This window comes from Macrotis lagotis, chromosome 2 (genome assembly GCF_037893015.1).
Source record: "Macrotis lagotis isolate mMagLag1 chromosome 2, bilby.v1.9.chrom.fasta, whole genome shotgun sequence".
NCBI classification, from domain to species: Eukaryota; Metazoa; Chordata; class Mammalia; order Peramelemorphia; family Peramelidae; genus Macrotis; species Macrotis lagotis.
The window spans coordinates 139,532,553-139,554,912 of NC_133659.1; the positions used below are offsets into that span (position 1 = coordinate 139,532,553).

The 22,360-nt window shown below is 35.1% G+C and overlaps 2 protein-coding genes across 11 annotated transcripts in view; one reads left to right on the forward strand and one right to left on the reverse strand.

Moving 5' to 3' along the window:
- OPN3 (opsin 3) overlaps window positions 1-14,231 on the forward strand; it is a 61,018-nt gene extending 46,787 nt beyond the window's left edge. Inside the window, exons 2-6 of one of the 2 annotated variants that reach the window (XM_074222915.1) lie at window positions 512-831; window positions 9,558-9,809; window positions 12,313-12,561; window positions 13,344-13,349; window positions 14,019-14,231. In XM_074222915.1, the coding sequence (XP_074079016.1) occupies window positions 512-831; window positions 9,558-9,809; window positions 12,313-12,561; window positions 13,344-13,349; window positions 14,019-14,123 (932 nt within the window). In that variant the 3' untranslated portion in view covers window positions 14,124-14,231. Of the gene's footprint in view, window positions 1-511; window positions 832-9,557; window positions 9,810-12,312 lie in introns of both variants that reach the window. The other variant, XM_074222914.1, reaches the window with a different exon arrangement.
- The window catches only part of KMO (kynurenine 3-monooxygenase), a 67,497-nt gene continuing 56,344 nt past the window's right edge, over window positions 11,208-22,360 (reverse strand). For all 9 annotated transcript variants that reach the window (XM_074222908.1, XM_074222907.1, XM_074222906.1 and 6 more), the window contains 3 exons: window positions 20,425-20,526; window positions 20,280-20,339; window positions 11,208-15,693 (listed from right to left, as the gene is read on the reverse strand). In XM_074222908.1, the coding sequence (XP_074079009.1) occupies window positions 15,529-15,693; window positions 20,280-20,339; window positions 20,425-20,526 (327 nt within the window). In that variant the 3' untranslated portion in view covers window positions 11,208-15,528. The remainder of the gene's footprint in view (window positions 15,694-20,279; window positions 20,340-20,424; window positions 20,527-22,360) is intronic.

The window sequence follows — 22,360 nt, forward strand, 5'->3', positions numbered from 1 at the left end:
CTTCTCATTTAATAGAGCAAATGGACGGAGCTTTTGTAGATGAAACACAGGAGGGAGCTGAATTTGAAGATATAATATTGTAAAAATGGAGTCAATGGCTAAAAGTGAAATGCAATGGGAATAAGAGGAGAGGTGGGATAGGCTAAGATATTTCCTATAATAAGATTTTTTTATTACAATGACCTATTTCAATGATATGGAATGGGGGCAAGGCAAGGGGGAATGAGGGAATCTTCGCTGTCATCAGAGGTGGCTAGGAGAGGAAACAGCATATCTACTCAATGGGGTATAGACATCTAGAATAAGAAGGAGAGAAGAGGGATGGGGGAAGGAGGGGATGTGAGTGATGGAGGAGAGGGTGGACAGTAGGGGAGAGTGGTCAGATATAACACATTTTCTTTTTTACTTCTATTTATTCTGTATACTCTAAGAATTTCTCTTTGAAGACTATGTAATTTCCATTATTAACTTGGGCCTCTTTGTGTTTTTCCCATTTCCTCTTTTTTTTCAGGGATTGTTTCTATCATGACCCTCACTGTCCTTGCCTATGAACGCTACAATCGCATTGTCCATGCCAAAGTGATTAATTTTTCCTGGGCCTGGAGGGCTATAACCTACATCTGGCTTTACTCATTGGTATGGACTGGAGCTCCTCTTCTAGGCTGGAATAGATACACTCTGGAAATCCATGGACTAGGCTGCTCGGTGGACTGGAAATCCAAAGACCCCAATGATTCTTCCTTTGTGCTTTTTTTATTCCTTGGCTGCTTGGTGTTGCCTGTTGGTGTCATGGCCTATTGCTATGGACACATTTTGTATGCCATCCGAATGGTGAGTTGGAAAGTTGGAACCTCTAAATTCCCAAACCTATCATTACCAAAATTATTATTATGGTACATAATTATTGCAATGTCTTATCATACAGGGAATCTAGGGAATTTTCTCCTAGAAGAAACCTTACTCTAAAGTAAGGGTCTAGAATATGGGTGAGAGAGAGAGAGAGACAGGAAGAGAGAAAGAGAGAAATTCAGACAACAAAGATTTAATCATACTAAGTATATTTAAAAATCTTATATTTTCTTGATTTAAAAAATTCTAATTGATACTTCCCAAATATCTATTAAGGGATTATGAGATAAATGGACCTTATATTTGTATCATGAGTATTTTAAATAAAACTTGACAGTATAATATAAGATGCATTTGTTAGAAGACCTAACTTTAGGTGCTGACTCAGTCACTTAATAAGCTATTTGAAATTCAGTTTTTTATCTGTAAAATGGAGAAAATGATATTTGTACTAAATATCTCATAGCATTATTGTGAAGATAATATGAGGATATAGATATATTATCCTATGTTTAAGTACATAGGATAATATATAGCTATGTCTATATAAATATAAACTTAATTTTTCATGAAGCAATGACAAAAAAAAATCCTGTCACTAGATGGCCAACAGTTTACAGTCTCCTAACTTATCCTAGCCATTTTCATGCCATGATGAAATATTGTGATAGAGTTTTAGAAGATAATTAGTATCAATAGCAATGATTATAGCACTCTCTGGTTTACAATGTAATTTTCTCACAACTCCATAGAGAAGGTAATGAAAGTATTGTTAACCCTGTTTTAAAGAAGTAAAAACTGTAGCTACAAAAAGTTGCTATTTATCTGTGAGTACAAGGCTAGTGTCAGAGCTGGTTCTCAAACTTCGACTTAATTGGTTTCATCAGTTCACATGTACTATTGAGATGTCTCAGGAATTTCAAATTCAAAATGTTCAAAACAGAGCTTGTTCTCATTCCCCCACTAAGCCTTCTCTCATCCTGACTTTCTTGTTTATGTCTAGGTTACCTCTAGTCGGCCAGACACCAGCCCAGTTTCATCCTCACTCCTCACCACACATATCCAATTAGCTGCCAGGTTTTACTCTTTCTACCTTCACATTTCTCCTCCCCATATTCTCGTCATCTGGCTAGCTACACTGGCCTGCTTTGCTAGGTCTCACACACAAGCTCTTCATTTCTTATCTCTTCAATCTCGAATGTTTTCCCTCCTTACTTTTGGCTTCCTTTAAGATTCAGCTTTAATCTCAGGTTCTGTAAGAAGTCCTTTCCATTTCCCCTAAAACTAGTGCCTTCCCTCTGAAATTACTTTCCATTTTCACTGTATAAGTAGCATTTTTTTAATGGATGCAATTATTTGCATGTTTTCTCCCCTGTTAGAATGAAAGCTCCTGGGGTGACTAGGTGGTACAGTGGATAGAGCACCAGCCCTGGAGTCAGGGGTACCTGAGCTCAAATCCGGCCTCAGATACTTAATAATTACCTATCTGTGTGGCCTTGGATAAGCCACTTAACCCCATTGCCTTGTAAAAAACCTGGAAAAAAAGTATGAAAGCTCCTTGAGGGCATGAATCTTTTTTATAATTTTTGACATTGAAAATTCTTAATAAATGCTTTTGGACTGACATTTTTAGATAACTAGTAAAATTTAATGTTCTGAACATCATTTGGAAATGGTGCTGGGAATTTCCCACATTTCCTAAATAAATATACTATAAAGTGTTTACTATAGAAATTCTGTGCAATAGTGATATCTATGTAGAAGAGAAAGACTTTCCATGAAAATTCTCATTAGAAGTATCATGTAAACACTATCCCTTCCCCGACTCTATCTTCTTTTGAGTTCCATTTTATATCTTGGCCTCTAGAAGCATAACTATAAATTTGGGGAACACTCCTCCCAGGAAAACCTTTTCAAATGGATTTCCTCATTCATTGTTAACCACAGATAAGTGGATAGATAACACAGATAGGTAATAGATAATAGATAAGGAGTTGCCAGTTCATCTATATGGCTGGGATCTCTTCAGGCTCCCAGGATACTTAGCAGCTATAAGGTGGTAGCCATACCTGTGGGTTAGCACCTTTACATATGGAGGAAGAATCAAGTGACTTTTTATTTGGATATTCTTTTAATAAAAATACTGGAGAAGCTCAACCTACAGGGTGGTAAAGATGACATTTCCAAAGTGTGTACATAATTCCAGGATAATAAACTTGCTGATAAGATTGGACATCTCTCCTGTAAAGTAGTTTGAACAACAAAGAATAAACAAGAAGCTTAGATGGATAAAGGCCAGATAACAAAATGAGACTAGGTTGCATTAATTTTCCTTCTATGCTTTGAGGTATAAGAAATACTGATACTCCATCTTTAGATGGATTATTAGGGATTTTTTTTTGCAAGGCAAGGAGGTTAAGTGATTTGTCCAAGGGCACACAACTAAGTAAATATTAAGTGTCTAAGGCAGGATTTGAACTCACATGCTCCTGACTCCAGAGCTCATGCTCTACCCATTGTGCCACTAGCTGCCCCCCAGGTGAATTATTTATTAGATTAGTCAAAAGAAAAGGTTGCATTTGGAAAGCAGAGTTATAATGTACAATATTAATGATGGTACAGGTTCTTAGAATTGAAGATAATAGTTAAGAGCTGAAAAGCAGGGCTCCAACTTCTTCATTCACTTCCCCATTCACCCAATTGATGATAATTGGCAATTTCCAAAACTTAAAAACTTACATTTTTTTAGGTAGTGTTCTAATTGTATTTATTTATTTTAGTATAAACATAAACTTGTGTATTGTTATCTTATATCTTTTCTTTCTTATTTAAATAGTATTTTGTTTTTTATTAAATTATAGGTAAAGACAATTTTTAACATTAATTTTTTTTTAATTTTGAGTTCCAAATTTTCTCACTTCCTTTCTCCCTTTCTCTCTCCCTAAGACCATAAGCAATTTATTATAGGTAAAAATATGCAATCATTAAAAGTATTTTTCATCTGAAAACCAAATATCTCCCCATTTAGCAGAAGAAATTGAGACTCACCAAGATTAAATGACTTTCCCAGGTTCACATGGCTAGTAAATAGCAGAGTCGAAAAGAGAATTCAGGTCAAGCATTCTAGGCAGATTATTCATCATTCCCTTTAATGATTTATTGCCAAACTCAATTAAAAATAGGATTCATTAGAACTCAAGCATCTTCTTGATGTTATGGTCTTCTTCAAGGACAACTACCATTTAGGTCACAGGTTGACTTCATTTTAAAATGTTTAATTTGACTATATTTTTATTTTTTTTGTTAAATAGTTTCTAAATCATTTTAATCTGGTTTGGATACTCTCAGGAACGTTGAAGGTTCACTGCTTCCTGCAGGTTGTGTTTGACACCTCTGCTTTACTACAATCCAGGCAAACTGATATTTGCTTTTCTTCAAACTCCATCTTCCTTCTGATGATCCCCTTCAATGCTAATCTACCTCCCATTCCCACCAGAACTTCTGTTCTTGAAATACATTTTTGAATTAGAGAGGCAAATCAACAGAAGTAGGATCACAAACTGCTGGATTTTTCATGATGTTAGTGTAATAAGTGATTAGTTTCATTTCTACATTAGTTTTGAAAACTGAGGGAAAGAGTCTATGTCTTATAGAAAAACTACTAGGGAGAAGAAAAAAAAAGTAAAGTGGAGCAATGTAGAATCAGAGGCCATATATGAGGAATGTAGGCTTACAGGATGTAAATCAAGTTAATTTGCATATTACTGGGAACAGTGCTGGGAACTCTATAGAGAAAAAAGATAAACTTGCAAAAGGAAAGCAAGAGATAATAGAATTAGAATGATGAGTGAATTAGTAAATAAACTGGCACCAGTCTAAGTATCCGATTCACATGTCTGTGTTATACCTCTTAAGGGCCTGATTCCCAAATTGTGGGAAAGAGGAGGTTATGAGGATTTAGGACCCACATGGGGAAAGTATTGGGTACTTTGGATAGGCCTTTGACAAATATAGAGACTCGTCTTAGCAAAAAGAAAGTTTATTTTGGCTTTTCTCAAGAAAAGGGGACCCCCAAGTCTTGGAAAGGTAGTGTACATTAAGGAGCTGCCCCGAGGTGACAGTTAAGCAAGATTATATTGCCTAGCATGATACCCCCTTTCCTCCAACCTGATTGGGTAAGGTTTTCAGAGTTACAATCTTTACGTGAAAAATCTACCCAGCAACAAAGAGAAGAATCAAAATATCACCTCACCATCCAGATGGCAAAGGTATCAAAAGATTTCTAATGACCTTCTGTTAATGTCTGAATATGCAAGGTCTTCTAAGGGACTCTACTAGCACCTATCAAATAAGAAAAGACAGGCTACTGTTCTCACAGTCCAGTATCAAACAGGTGGCTAACTAAGACTGCAAGGTCTCTTTTCTGGAAGTATTCCACTGTTTCACTCCCTAACAGAATCAGAAGGGGATGCAAGGCCTCTCTCCCCCTTCTAAGAATAGTCCAAGGGTAATAGTCTGTCTTTGTTTTAATGATTTTCAACCCTGAGAGGACTTCAATAGGAATATTAACTCTTAAGATGGAATATTCCACTCAAGAGGGACTTGTGTTTCTAGAAAGAAGACAAAAGGCTATGATTTCATGCCCTAAGGTGTGCCCTTTTCTGTTTGGGACACCCATTCTTAAGAAGTTTCAATAAAGGATCCTCTTTGCTTCACTAATGGCAGTTCTGAGTTCTTGGTAAGGTGTTTGTTTCTACAATTAGGCACAATTACCCCAATCAATGAAATAATATATTCTATATGGTTCTGGAATTATGGTGTTATGGTATACCAGATGTAGAATCATGAAATCTGCTTTCAAATCCTCCATCAGATATTTAGTAAATGTGTGATCCTGGACAAGTCACTTAACTCTTAGAATCCTAATCTTCTTTGTCAAATTTAGATAATATTTGCAATGCTTATTTCACATAACTATAGTAAGTAAAATAATTAGCAAGCTTCCAACTGCTATATAAATGTAAATCTTTGGTTTTACAAAAGTAAAATGTTGGTAGGATCAATAATATGAAGTGCCCCTGAAACTCCTTTTGTGTGAGAATCTTTGGAATTATAAAGATATGGAAAAAGACTTAAGTAACCATCTAATCCAAACCCTTTATTTTTCTGATAAGGAAACTGAAGTCTAGGGAAATGGTAACTTAGTTCCCATTACAGGGAGCTTCTATCACTCATCTTTGGCATTGGCATAGTAAAGATACTGATTATTTAATATCATACCACCATTCTGAGAGTCAAGGGAACAGTTAGAGATTATAAACAATGATTACTGGTTTCTTTTCTCCAATTCTTTTGTAGCAGGGAGAATTGCTAGAGGGAGGGGGCTTGTAAGGATGGGTGGAGGTTTCTTTATCAGTTTAGAAATCACAAGGCTCTGTGACTTAAGAGAGTGTAAGAAAAATTCATAAATTTTAATTCACAAACTACTGCAAAACAAAATTACAAGTTAATTCACAGTTCTTTAAGAAGGCAGCAAAAAAAATGAGCTTTAATGGAAATAATGGAATTAAAGAACAGAAGGAACAGCAGTAACAGCAGTCATGAGTAGCAGAAGAGAAGCGAAGTGACATAAAGAAAAGGAATACAGCTGTAAGTAAACAGCTGGATCAGTCAGTTGGATCAACTGAATTTAGTGGTTTGGAGAGGAAACAGAACTTTTAAAGAGAGTAAAGAGAATGTAGCCTACCTCCTGTGTAGGGAAGAGTTAGGGGAGGGGTTAAGAAGTTATCAGGAGGATCTAAGGAGTGATGATGCATGATATAAGATTGTGTTCCTGCTCATGTCTGAAAAAGAATTATAGACTAATATGGATTAAGATTAAGATAGAAATATAGATTAAGAACATATGTTCTTAAATTAAGGTTAAGAATTTATAACATGTTTACCGAAAGTATCAATTTGACTGGGAGTTAGACTTTAACACAAGGTAGCCTCAAAGAATTTATGATGGATTACTAGGAGGACCTGGTGAAATTATGTGGAGAAACAAATTTAGATGGAAGATTAAGTAGAGCGTCATTACAAAGAATAGAGAAGGTTTAACAGTTTCAAAAGATTAACTATTTTAACTATCTGTTTGCTAGTACATTCCTTGCTTATTGAGTTTTGTTTGGAAGGAAAAAAAAAAGATTATAACATGTCTGAATTACAATTTTTGTCTCTAATATAGAAAGAAAAAAAAAAGATGACAAAATCTGTCTGCCCAGAGTTCCCCTGTTCTACTTTCCTTTAAACTCTACTGGTTTACTAATTCAGTTATTTTTCAGTCATATTGATGAGGTGAATGAACTTCAGTAAAGTACCTTGCTGATGAGGTAAATGAACTTCAGTGAAGTACTTTGTCCCTTGGCAAAGATTAAGCAAGTTTCTTCCATAGCCTAATGGAACTCAGTCTTCGAACACCTACTCCCTAGAGATACCACATGAAGACATTAAATTGACTAGAACATGCCAGTTAGGACATGTGAGTATAGGACATGCAACACAATCTATGTTAAACACTCCTTTATTAGTTTCTATTATTATCAATGAGATTTGAGGGTCACCAATTAAAGATAGAAGATCTAAGGTTACTGAAAAATGAAGGAATTTTTATGCTCCCTGGGATTTTTAAAACTGCTCAGGATTTATTACAAATTATTATAAAATAGACAGGTTAAAACTCTTAGAAAAGCAGTAAGCACCTTGAGGATAGGCTAGGTGAAGTCTGAGAGAGGAGGAGGAGAGAGAGAGAGAGAGAGAGCGAGCCCTGGTCACATAGCAATGGGGGCTGGCCCATTTGGGAGCACATGACCTAGGGCAGAAAGAGAGAAAACATCCTTGCAGATAGTATCCAAGCGAGTCAGATTGCTCAGAAGGGGCTGCACTTCTTAAATGCACTTCTGTAGTGGGTTGGTGCTTCAGTAGTGGTCTAAAACCTGGACCAGGTATCCTCCAATGGCAAGCAATGTACTGGTTCTTCCTGTCCTAAGGTGCCCCTCTAAGCTAAACCAGAAGCTGGGTGAAGGGGGAATAAGGAAAGGGTACAAATTTTACATTTAACAGGAAACAATAGGGGTCAGTTGGCTCTCAGGAGCAAACAGTCTCCCACAACTAACAAAATTTAACAACATAAAAGATTTCAGAATTTGTTTCTAGTTATAAATTTCCTATATTCATAATTCTCTGCATCACTATCACCTCCCTTACCCCTTTCTCAAAATTCAACCTATATTCTTGTCTTATCACTGCTAGATGCTGTTATCAGCCCAATTGCAATAATGTCCTTAATTTCTCTGTTAGCATTGCAACTTTCTTAGGGAACTGTAATGGCTCACCTATGAAATATTAGTCCATGATACTGTTCAATTTCCTTGTTACTTATCCACAGAAATGCATAAATTTTTTTTCTTTTTTCCCAAATTCTTCTGAGTAAGGAGTTACTCCTTTTCTTTTTCCTTTTTTTTTTTTTTTTTTTTTTAGCTTTTGCAAGGCAGTGGGTTTAAGTAACTTGTCTGACATCACATAGCTAATAAATATCAAGTGTCTGAGGCTGGATTTGAATTCATAGCTTCTTGTCTCCAGGGACGATTTCTATCCTAGCTGCCCCAAGAGTCAATCTTTTAGGTGAATTCTTTCACTTTTCCTCAAACCTCTGAAACCTTTATTTGGATACATATTCTGGCAACAGTATCTGACTCTTTCATGACCTTATTTGGAATTTTCTCGGCAAGGATACTGAAGTGGTTGGTCATTTCCTTTTCCAGCTTATTTTACAGATGAGGAAGCTAAAATAAAAATTGTTAAAGGACTTTCCTAAGGTCACAGAGCTGATAACTAGATTTTAACTCAGGAAGATGAGTCTTCCTAATTCTAGGCCTGGCACTCTATCCCCTGTGCCACCTAGTTGCCTTATTTATCAGTATAGTTTACCACTAGATCTCAAAACCTTTCAGATGAACAAAGAAATTGAAAAATAACTCTTATTATTCCCATCTAAGGAGTTAGAAAAATTCCCTTATGAGAAAACAAGAGTCTTCTCTCCCACTTAAAGTCTATAATCTTTCTGATATAGGAGAAAACTACCTCATCACCCTTTTTTCAATTAGGAAAAAGCACAAATAAGTTTTAAAAATAAACCACTTTTAGCATTTCAACTCTCTTACTAACTTTTTGACAATGGGCAAGCTGCTCAACTTCTCTGAACTTACCTCATTCCTTTGTAAAATATTGATCATAATACTTGCCTTATAATAATAACTAGCATTTAGACAGCACTTTAAGTTTTGCAAAGTGCTTTGCTAATATTATTTCATTTGATCCTTTCAACAACCCTGGGAAGTGGGGACTATTATTATTTGCATTTTACAGTAAGGGCAATTGAAGTTGATAGAGGTTAAGTTACTTGCTCAGTGTCACACAGCAAGTTAGTGTCTGGGGCTGGATTTGAATTCAGATCTTTCTCACTCCAGGTTTATTACTCTATCCATTGCATCACTTAGAAAGTTTTTTTTTAACACCTCTATATGACTGTTATAAAGATGAAATCAGATAATGGATGTGCTGAGACTTTGTAAGACATAAATTAATGCTATACCAATGAAAGTTATTATTTTCTTTCAATTATCTTTCATTTTTATTACAACTTTCTCTCTTTTGTTTCTGTCTAGCTTCGCTGTGTTGAAGAACTTCAAACCATCCAAGTGATCAAAATCCTGAGATATGAAAAGAAAGTGGCAAAAATGTGTTTTATAATGATAGCAACATTCTTGTTCTGTTGGATGCCTTATGCAGTGGTCTGTCTGTTGGTAGCAAATGGCTATGGCAGCCTGGTCACACCAACTGTGGCTATCATACCATCTCTTTTTGCCAAATCCAGTACTGTCTATAATCCAATTATCTACATCTTCATGAGCAGAAAGGTATGCTAGACAACAAACAATGCTTTTATTCTTCAGTTTGGGGGGGGTATTTCAGCAACAATAGGGATAATTCTTTAAACTAAAGATTAACTGGAGGAAGATAGACCATGAAATAAATTCAGGATATGTATAAATTTTCTGTGAAACTTTTAACTTTACTGACTTTGACTATAGACCCAATAGGTCAATTTTAAATTTGTTTACTCAGTCAGCTAAATTGCATGTTTGCCATGTGTAAGGGTCAGGAGTTAGAAACAACAAAGAATATAGAGATAAGAAACCAAACCAGTTTCTGCCCCTACTGTGTAGGTAAGGCAACACAACACATACAGATGAAAAGATTAACCATGAATGCAAGGTTAATAAATTGCATTGAAGGGCTAAAAGAGTTCAGAAAAGAAAAATATGAGCTAGTTTTTAGGGAAAGAAAAATGGTGTTCTTAGTTTGAGTGCAACTCAAAGGAAATATAGGATTAAGATGAACAGAGATGATTGGAGAGTACAGATCCTAGAAAAGAAATTGTAGGGAATGTTTGTTTTGGGAACAATAAGAAGACTGTTTGGCTAAAGGCAAGGAGTAGCAGGAGATAAGGCTGAAGTGATAAATTGAATAAGATTAGAAAAGTTCTTGAATGCAGGCTAAAGATTTTGTATCTTATCCCATAGAAAATAGGGAGTCATTGAGGAGGAAATATTTGAGGGGGGGGGGAATATTAGGATAAAAGGTGTGACAATTAAAAAAAGGTTCTATGATACAAAGTTTCTGGAAAATTTAATCATGGTCATTTGGTTTGTTCTCTTAGACCAAAGATAATCATGGGGATGGACTCAGCTTATATGTTCTTTTGGAAGAGGAAGGGCTTTCAACTCTTATTGATTAATACAATAGGAGGTGAGCTATATTAAAATGAGGGAATGAGAGTGACATCAGGTCACCCTTGGGCAGAGAAACTATCTCTATACTCAAACCACCCTTGAGCTATCTAGACAAAATGATCTGCCTCCAATTTTTTATCTTTTTAAAAATAGAATTTATATTCCCTGTTTTGAATTTGAAAACTAGTAAAACTTTTTTTTGTAGCTCCAAATATAGAAATTGCTTTTCAGGTGGGAATCAAACTCCTCCATGAGGGATTCCTATTTGGATATCATATTCCTCTGAGATCACTATTCATTCTGAGATTGTGTGGTCTCAAATTAAACCCAGTGGTTCAATAACCCTTGATAGGGATAGAAAAAAAAGTTTCCCAATCTGAAATGTGAAAGAACATAGCATCAGATTCAGTAAAATATGTAGCTGGCCTCTTAAAGATTTTATATAGATAGATAGATATACATATATATAATTGATATAGACAAATATGTATATGTATATATGTGTGTGTGTGTGTGTGTCTGTGTGTATATCTGAAATATGCTTTATAAAATATAAAACAAGTGGGTCTAATTGTAAAATAGAATCATGTGGTTTAGAATTGCATGATTATTTATATTCTTTGAGCAATTTTAAGCAGCCCAACAATCTTCCTATTCATTTCAAACAATTTTTTCCTTGATTTGATTCATCTATGACTACAACCAATGCTAAAATTTAAATATTATACATCAAAACAAAAAAGAATATTTTTAATCTGACCTTTATTATCATTTTATCCCAGATGTAAACCAAAATCTAAGAAAAGCTTTTAACCTTTCCTCCAATTTAATTTTCTATCTGTAAAATGTAGAGTAGAAGTGAGGGTACAAGTACAGAAAGAGGATGTTTTATCTGCTTCTGACCATAATTTAATAAGTATTTTTCAGTGATTAACACGTTGCTGATTATAACATGTAGGATAATTTCATTCAACTCAAATGTACATTGTCTGTGAGACATTATGGTACTGAGGATTCAAAGAGATTTTAATTAGCTTACATTCTCCAGAGAGGAAAAATCACTTAGAAAACATGAGTTGTAAAGAGAAAACCTGTTTTTTTCCAAAGGAGGAAATCCCCTTTGCTGAGGCAGGTTAGAATCTCCACAATTTATAGTCTTTGAGATTTTCCTAGAACACTGAGAGTTTGAAGTGACTTTGTCCAGGATCACCTAGCTAATATGGAAATAAAGACATCCTCATCATGACAAATGTCCTTTGTAACATGAATATGTTTTTAGAGAGGTTGTGACTGATGAACACATCATTCATATCTTTTCTCAGTCTCCTTTATGCTTATGTGACTGGCTGAACATAAGTCTCTGTTTTGCCCCACTTTTGCAAAGTTAATGGGATCTGTAAAGGGACTGAACATGTGATTCTGGCTTCAACCCAAAGTTTAGTGTTGTGAGTTATTCAGATAGAAGACACAGGGCTCAGGGTAATATTCACATTTAGGGAATTTACTTCCCCTTCCCCCAAGACATGCTCAAGTCTCAGAATAATCTTCATATCATTTTCTTGAATGGCATTTCAGATGTAAGACCTTTAACTTGGCATTATACTGTCATAATTCTTTTTCTCTGCAGTTTCGAAGATGTCTTTTACAACTCCTGTGTTTCAGACAGTTGAAATTCCAGCAGCCCAAGAAAGACAGACCTGTCATCAGGACTGAAAAGCAGATAAGACCTATAGTGGTGTCCCAGAAAGCTGGAGACAGACCAAAGAAGAAAGTGACTTTTAGCTCCTCCTCTATCATCTTCATTATTACTAGTGATGAGACACAAATGAGTGTTGATGATGACAAAAACAATGGGACAAAAGTGAATGTGATTCAAGTTCGACCTCTCTAGAGAAGGAGGGGGACAGTAATAGACAAGATTCTGCTCCACAGCTTCTAATCTTTAATTTTGAAGTCTGTGATGGAATTCCCCAAAGGATTTCTGTTCCATTGTGATATGATAAAATCGAGTTGACACAGTTGAACTCCAGTCATGTTCACTGGCTTCAGAAAATAATCTGAGTAATGATTTTGGTAGCTGGGTGCTCCATTTACTAAAATATAACTTTATAACATAAGAAGATTAGAGGATTATTTTGGGCTGGAAGGGATCTTAAAGACCTCCTGGTTCCATCTCTTTATTTTTACAGGTGATTAAACTAGGGCCCAATAAGCTTGTTATACAACAACTTGTTAGAGAGTCAGGAATCATCAATTTCCAAATATGATGAATATCTTCATTCCAAATGTTTCTAATGCTGTACTTTCTAGTGCTTGTGATGTTTTCTCCTTCCGTTTTGAATATGGCTTTCAAAATATCTACATCATATATATATATATATATATATATATATATATATATATATATAAATATATATGCATAAAATGGATAGGAAAACTGTTACCAATTGTAACTAGTGTTGTCCTTTGTTCAACTTTTTTACTTCTAATGTAATATCATGACTAGCCAGTTCTAAAATGAAAATTATAGGCATCGCTCCAGTTTGCAATAAATGGAAATTTAATGTTGTCAGAGGATTTTAATATGACATGTACCAATGATAACCAAATACCAGAGTAATACAGATGTGCTGCTGAGCACAATCTAGAACATGTTAGTGCTGGAGGAAAGAAGATCATTTTGAAAAAAAATAATCTTGTACTCTAAGATGATACTAATAAATATATTTTCTGGTGCCTAAAATATAGAATTCTGCATCACCAGAAAATGTATATGGTGTAGAGGGTATTAACCTGGAGAGAGTCATCACATACATGTGATGAAAATATGATATGGGATTTGTTAATAATTTAATATTTTTTATATGCATCTGTCAAGCATATGTGCTAGCTGAACATATGGAGAAAGATCATATCAACTAAGCACCAACAGTGTATTAGACAAAGGTAAGAACTTGGAGAAAAGGCTATTCTCTCCAGATAAGTATACAACTGAAAAAAGATTGTTTTGAAATCATGACTTGACACAGCTTCGAGAGTGCTACAGAGAATTTAAGAATGTTAGAATTACAATAAACCTTAGAGTTCATCTACTCTGAGCTTTTCATTTAATATATGCTCAGAGAGATTAAGTGATTTTTCCAAGTTCACACCAATTAATATTAAAGTCAGAACTTCAACCCTAGCCTTATGAGTTGAAGATCCTGGTCTTTCTACTATACCAGCTTCTTTCCTGAACTTAGAAGGAAAAAATATTTGTTCTGTCTGTCATTATTTAATTTTTATTGCTTAATTTTTATTATTGGGATAATTGTTTGACCTGCTTGGATAACATTTTGTTTGTTTCATGAATTTCAGAGTGACTATCTTGGTATATTGAGGAGAGAAGAACCAAAGAAAAAGTTTTCACAAAAAGTGCTTTTGAAAGTCATAGTTTAACCCAAGCACAGCTTAAAGCTAAAAAATCTAGTTGGTTAAATTGCCATTGAAGGTCTAAAATGAAATAAAACATTGTTTCATATTTCTAATAAAGGATCTCTGCCTATATTTGAAAATAGCATTTTTCTATTTTTGTACAGAAATTTAATTGTTTAAAATTTTAAATAAAATTATTCACTGAGCCATGTCATGTCATGGCCTTCCTAAAATTGGGAAAAATAGTATTTCCATTTTCCATATCCTTAGAGTTCTCTGTGATTACTGGAGACTCAGAATGATAGATTTTTTTCTGATAAATCTGAAAACTATCTCTGAGACTACTTAGTCCATTTGTCTAAAAGGAAACTAGAGAGAGCTAAAATCACTTGCCCAAGATCTTATGGTTGTTAGAGGTTCTTTCCATTAAATCAGATGGCTTCTTTTTATATCTGAGCCCTAGCCTTAGAACAAATTATGAGATATCAGAAAGCTCTATTAACACTGAGCAAAATGTGAATCTGTCCCTTAACTAACTTCATATGGGACAACACAAGTGACCTTTTTAAAAATTATGGTACTGACGCAAAATAATATTAACTTTTCACCTTTTTGTTCACAATGTGAACATAGCTATTCAAGTAATATATAAGATATTCCAATTCATTTAACAAAGAGATAGGTACTCATAAAAGCAGCTGAGAAAAGGACTTTCTACATTTCAGAAGGAATCGGGCATTTGCACTATTGCCTTTTAATTTACATAACAGTAATCCAGAAATAGTATTAATGGGGGGAAATGCTGTATTTAATATTGAGGCTAACAGAAAATATTATAGACCATACTTCCCATATGAGGATGGCAATACACCAGGGCAAACTAGATTTTTGCAAATAAACACATTGTCTTATGCTGATAAAATAGTGTTCTCAGGTAAAAATGGTCCAGTGTTAATTCAGTGTGCCTTAAGAAGAAAAAAAAGAATCATTATAACAGGAAAATTGTTCAAACTTGTCATGGGGTGGAGGAGGAAGAGGATTATGGGATAGCTAGCCAATTGACTGAATTTTTACAATTCACTGGCAATTTCATCTTAATCATTTAGACATATGATCTAATTTAGTGCTTTCATATGATATCTATTGAAATTCAATCAAAATTTTAAATTCTGAAATTCCTGAAGGATTTTGAACCCTCATTCCAATGTTCTCAATTTAAAAAAGTAGAATATGTTCAAAAAATTTTAATAACCCTAAAGAATAATTCAAAATGGCATTACCATTTGAAGACCATCTTCTAATAGTGAATTGGAATATGAAGATCAACATATGTTTGTGAATGTCTGATGTCTTTTCCAAGAATCCAATAATTTACCATTAGATAACTTTCACTCACAACAGTCAATATCACAATCTAGAATTTTTTCTTTTAATTCCATGGAAGTTTCAAAGAGAGGTTTTCAGTTCCCCTGAAGGAAGTGATCCAGTTCCATAGCATCTTTAGTTGGACCATTGGTGACATGTAAGTTATAAATAAGAAGGTACCACTTAGAGCTGTTGCTATTCCAAAGAAAAAGAGTCCTTTGTTTATAACCTGGAAGGAAAGAATTTGTTGTTATGGTTTCAGTTGATGGGAAATCTGATGAGAAGACAATGTTCCTAAGGCTTTTGCTTGTACGGTTTCTTTAAAGAATTCAAATCCTCAAACATGTATTAAGCTCTGTATATGAGGCATTGAAGTACAGTATTTTGGTTCAAGATTTCCCACAATCTGCCAAGCTTTACTTCTCAGACACATCTCTAATAGTCATTAAATTTTTCTTTGTATTTGCCTTTTCACTTCCTACCAAAGATCTGAGATCATATCTTTGATTCATAAAATCGTACAATATTAAAGTTGGAAGGAATGGTGGAGAACATTTAGTTTGGGCTTTCTCCAGGGCTTAGCCACTGCCTTACAGATGCATGGCAAATTTTTTTTAATGTAAATTGGTAAAATTCTAAGGCCTAGCATGTAAACAGTTTTGTATAGATACTTTGCGTGCATTTTACATGAGCAATTCCCATCTGTTCATTACAGTGGTATTCAAGTGAGGAAGTATCACTAACTCAAAGCAACCACACAATCTCCAGAAGGCTTGGTTAGGAACCAACTTCTTTTTATATACAACCAACTCAACCACAAACAGAAATTAGAAAATGGAATTTTAGCTCTGCCCTTGGGGAGACTAAAGATATACGCCTACATTAATTTATTGACAGCTATTCCTGGTTGTAGAAAATTGCAGGACAAGACAGAAAGACCTAGAACTTCATTGTAACATAGGATGCATTCCATTCCCCAAACTAGAGTTTTGCAAATAAACACATTGTCTTATGCTGGTAAAATAGTGTTCTCAGGTACAAAATGGTCCATTGTCAATTCAATATGCCTTATTAGAAATAAGAATCACTACAGCAGAAAAATTGTTCAAACTTGTCATGGGGTGGAAGAGGGAGAGGATTATGGAATATTTAACCAATTGGCTGAATTTTTCCAATTCTCAGACAGTTGCATTTTAATCATTTGGACCTATGACCTAATCAAGTTATAACTTTTACTTTTGAGTAAGTCATAGCTAACTCTGTGACCCCATTTAGGGTTTTATTTGCAGAAATCCCAGAGTGAATTGTCCTTTTCTTCTACGTTCATTTTACAGATGAGAAAATTGATGCAAATAGACTTGTGTAGGGTCACATAGTTACTAAGTGTCTGACACCAAATTTGAACTCAGGAAGAGGAGTCTTCCTGACTCAAGGCCCAGTGTTCAGTCATTTAGCTTCCCTTGGTCTTTACTAGGTATATATCCCATATTAGTTACTCTATGAGTAACTGTAACTTCTGATCAGAGCTGCTAATGACTCAGAAAGATTGAATCCTGATAATGGTTTGGGAAATTCAGGCAAAATCTGAATTGATGGCCTTTTTTCCCCTTGAGCTTTATAATCATGTTTGGGAGATCTAAGGGCCTGGGGCTAAAGGTGAATGGTGAGTTCTGATAAGAAAAATCTCAAGGGAAAAAGAGAGGAAATGTAAAGTCAACCCAACAGGTGTGGAACATTATTTGAAGGATTTCAAAATATCTACTTGAAACAATAATTCTCCCCCTAACTGGACTGCTCTGGTTGTCTGATAATCCTACCAATAGATTCACTCCACATAGGCCTTTTCTATAAACAGAGATTCATTCACAGAGATAACAGAGATCATCCAATTCAGACCCCTTTGGTAAAGAGTAAATGGAAGTTTCAGGAATGAAGTGATTTCCCCAAGATCACATCATTAATTAACAGCTCTTTCAGCCAAGTCTAGGACTCTTGCCACTATGCAATACTGCCAAGGATTAAGAAAATATGCTGGCTGGAAAATCAGTATGTTATCTGTTTAACACTTTAATAGGATAATTTTATACAATTGACTACACTTGCTGAGTAGTAGAAAGCATGACTTTGAAAAATAAGATACATAGATTATTTGAGCATAAAGAGTAAAGAAAGTCTACAATCTAGTATTTTTTTTTGTTTCTTGTTTTTTAGGTTTTTGCAAAGCAAATGGGGTTAAGCGGCTTGCCCAAGGCCACACAGCTAGGCAATTATTAAGTGTCTGAGACCGGATTTGAACCCAGGTACTCCTGACTCCAAGGCTGGTGCTTTATCCACTGTGCCACCTAGCCACCCTACAATCTGTAGTATTGTCCTGACCCAGAAGCAAGCATAGGATTGTTCATTACAGTGGTATTCAAGCGAGCAAGTATCACTTTTGCCCCTAGCATTGTGTTCTTGTATCAGTATGGTCAGACCTGGTCTGACATGACCCCTACTGATTTAACTGGGCCAGCATGGATGTGGATACAGGCTCATATACAATTAAGTATACTTATTTTGCTGATGTTCAAGAATCAAAAAGAAATTATCATGTCACCTAAGTAAAAACTGGGGCTTAATCAGTATCAAAGACCATATTGTGAGAAAGGTAAATTAACTTACTTCCTAGGCCTGTAGAGAAGTAGTAAAATATTGAAGGAATATTCTGTGGCTGCTTAAACATTAACTATTCTGAATTCCAATTCTGGGTTAACATGACAAACTCACTCTCAACAAAAGGACCCTTATCAAAGGCCTTTTTTTTTTTGTTTTTGTTTTTTTGCAAGGTAAATGGGGTTAAGTGGCTTGCCCAAGGCCACACAGCTAGGTAATTATTAAGTGTCTGAGACCGGATTTGAACCCAGGTACTCCTGACTCCAGGGCCAGTGCTTTATCTACTATGCCACCTAGCCGCCCCTCAAAGGCCTTTATTAAAAAAAAACACTCAACAACCCAAACAGTTTTTTTTATCTGTGTACTTTCACCAAGTAATTCAATATAATGATATTGAATCCTGAATTTCCTAACTGATTTAAATCTGAATTTACACTAAGGTACACCTTTAGTGTCTCATTGTAACAATCAGCTTGCCTTGATTTCTCCAAGGCTGGCAGATCCTAACTAAACTGGCCCTACCCAGCAATGGACTATACCTATGTCCTCTGAGAATCAATCTAGGTAAGTGCAAGGAGCTTCATTAGCAGAAGGTACTCATGGCAATGAAATCACAGATCTTTTGAAGTAAAGATACAACAAAATTTCAAGTCAAGCCTTTCATTTCCTTGAAGTCACAAGGTTAGCAGCTCATGATAGTTCTTGATAGTCATTCAAACCAAGTTTTTTAAAGGCTGAGCATTTTCTTTTGACCAAATAAAGTTGAAAGTAGATTGGAAAGATTTACTGCAGCCCTAATATGGTATTAATGTTTAATTTGTATCCCAAATTGGATGGATGACAAAGACTGATTATTCCTATCAGATTCGTATGACTGGGAAAGTTGGGAAACACAATTTTGCACATCCATTCCCAAAGCTCTTTTTGAGTGATTCTGGTACATTGTATTGGTTTGGAAACAGAGTAATAGAAAAAGGTGTCTTGACATTTTAGACATACCTTTCTAGAGAGAGACAAATAAGAGTTATAGAAATGGAGATACATAGATTTATGTGTTGTTGTTAGTCAAGTCTGACTCTTAATGACCTCATTTGGGGTTTTCTAGGCAAAGATCCTGGAGTGGTTTGCCATTTTCTTCTCCAGCTCATTTTATGGATGAGGAAACTGATGCAAGGTTAAGTGACTAGCTAATAAGTATTCAAGGCCATATTTGAACATAAGAAAAGGAGTCTTCCTGACTTTAGGTCTGAACACTAGCTGCTAATTGCCACACATATATATATATATATATACAATCATACATTTATCTATCTATCTACCTCCAGGATATGGTTGTAACTCAGTGTTAAAGTGATACAGAATTGTTAGAGATGTTTTTGTTTGTTTTAGTACTTTTTAAAGTTGATACTTCAAGATTTACTGAATTGAATTTGAAATTATAAAAAAAAATCAAATCAGGAAAAATAAAACACTGATGCTTTAGACACCTTCATTGCCTCCAAAACTAGATGGGTGAATAGGATTTCTATTTAAGCTACTAAAATTTAAAATTCCAACAAGACTTCTGGCACACCATATATATTTAGGGGGAAAATGCTTTCTTTTAATGACATTACAAAAGAGTTTGGATACTTTTTAACCCTGGAGTATAGTGATTTGAACTATAAGCTCATTATGCCAATAAAAATACTTATATGATACTAATCACAGGTCTGGCTCAACTTACAAAAATAAAGAGGTATAATTCAGTGCGCTTTTGTCTTTTATTACTTCTTGCTTCAAACTCTCATCATCTTTCCTCTTTTATTTGTCCCATTAATCAAGGTGCCTTCATAGCCAAGATCATTTCAATTTACAAGACACACACAATTCAATTTTAAGAGGGAATGGCCAATAATCAGAATTTAAATGCTTTTATTTCTTTCTTTTGAAAATGACATTACTAAAGGCATTTTTCAAGCAATAATAATATATTGGTGAAGAGCTTCACTAAAACTATGTAGTTAAGTGGCTTGCTCATGGGTCACACCATTCTGAGTTTGTCAGAGGTGGGAATTGAATCTATGTTTTCTTGATTCACAGTCTAGCATTTCATCATGCCATAGCACCTCTCTGAAACAATAAAGCTAGTTTGGAACAGTGAAAATAGGAAGTTGTTCTGACCTTTTTCTGCCAATTCCACCGCAGAACTGCTTCATGGTATCGTATTCTGGAAAAAGTGACCTGTAAGCAAATATTAAGAATGTCTTAAGGTATTTTTCTCCCTTAAAAATATAAACAAACTAATGTTCTCTAGATCAGCTCTTACCATGGTGTAGAGTGGAATAAAAGTAGATGGCATAACTGTATGAAGACATTTTTCAATGTTCTTTTGGAAGATAAACCACCTTGAATTGACATGTGCTCGCATCTGAAACAAATGTGAGAATCCTTCTGTGACACTGCTTCTTGTTACTACCACAACCTGTTTTTTCTTACTCTTGGTTCTAAAGTAATTGTTTCAAGCCATTATCACTAAATAACATGACATTGGGCATGTCTTTCTCACTTAAATATTGATAGATTGATGATATTACTGCCAACATTAGGAAATACTTTGTTTCAATAATTTGACAAACTTGGATGTAAAGCTAACTTGAGCTTCAAAAGCAATATTGTTGCCAAAGAACACTGGGTTTGGAAGTAAGAGACCTGGAGAGGAATTCTGGCTTGGCCACTGACCCCCTGTGCAAACTTAGGCCAGTTATTTCATCTGTCTGGGCTTCTGTTTCCTCATGTCTAAAATGAGGGGATTTTAGTAGATGATCCACCTTGCAGCTCCAAATCCTTGTAATCTGAAGACAAAATGACTTTTTTAAAAGAAAAAGATGAGGCCCTAAGGAGCAGGAGTGGTTTCAGAAATCTGTGGAAGAGAAGGGACACAAATCAGGATCTCATCTCTCTTCCTCTGACCACTGCTGAGAATCCCATTCATTTGCCTATTGGATCCTTCATTCATCAGTTTAGATGTCCTTTTCCTTTGATCATAATGGAAAAGAAATTCAGGAATGTACTACACAGTGGGTGGGGAACCTTTTTTTTGCCAAGTGTCATTTAGATATTAAAACATTCTTGGCTATAGTTGGCCAAACATTTAATTAATTCACTCCTAAAAACTAGTAGATTTATTGAATTTCAAGTCCTGCCTAAGGTTGCCTTGTCATATATGACCCTCAGGCCAGAGGTAGGTCTGTGCTCCTATCCTACACAGCTCTCAACAAAATAGATAATCATAATAATTGTAGCTAGCATTTACATGGCACTTTAATGTTTGCAAATTGATGTACATATCCTATCTCACTAATCCTTACAACAACTCTAGGGGCTAAGAGGCTCAGTAGATAAAGTGATGAGCATAAAGTCAGGAAGAACTGAATTCAAATCCAGCCTCAGACACTCAAACTTCTGTTTGCCTTAATCCATTGGGGAAGGAAATGGCAAACCACTCCAATATCTTTGCCAAAAAAAACCCCCAACAGACAGAAATGACATGCTTTTATTGTCCATGGAGAAATGAACAATTAAATGAATAATCCCCATTTCACAGAAACTGAGGCTAAGACAGAGATCAAATGACTTGCTCAGGCTCTCATAAGTAGTAAGTATCTAATTTAGAATTTGAACTGAGATCTTCCTTTCTTCAGTGTGCCTTCCGGTACTCTCTAAGAGCCAACATTCATATATCATCACACTTTGTAAAGTGTGTTTCTTTATTGCTATTGCTCAGTCTTTTGCAGTTATATCCAACTCTATCTGACCCCATTTGGGGTATTCTAGACAAAGATACTGGAGTGGTTCTCCATTTCCTTCTCGACTTCATTTACAGATGAGGAATCTAAGGTAAACATGATTAAGTGAGCTAGTAGGTGTCTAAGGCTGGATTTGAACTTAAGAAGGAGTCTTCCTGACAACAGTCTTCTCTCTATCCACTACACCACTGATTGCTCTATGGTCTACAACAACAATCTTACACAGATAATACAAGTATTCCTATGTTAGTAGTAGAGAAAACTAAAATTTGAAGAATTTATCTGATTTACCCAAGGTCACATAGCTAATTAGTCAGAAGAAAGAGTTGGGACTAATTTTGACTCCAAACTTTAGGTCCAGAGTGTTTTCCATGATACCATGAAGATAACACAAAAATAGTGAATGAACATTCATTATTCAATGTTTGGTCCTTTGAAGGATCAAAATAGATGACC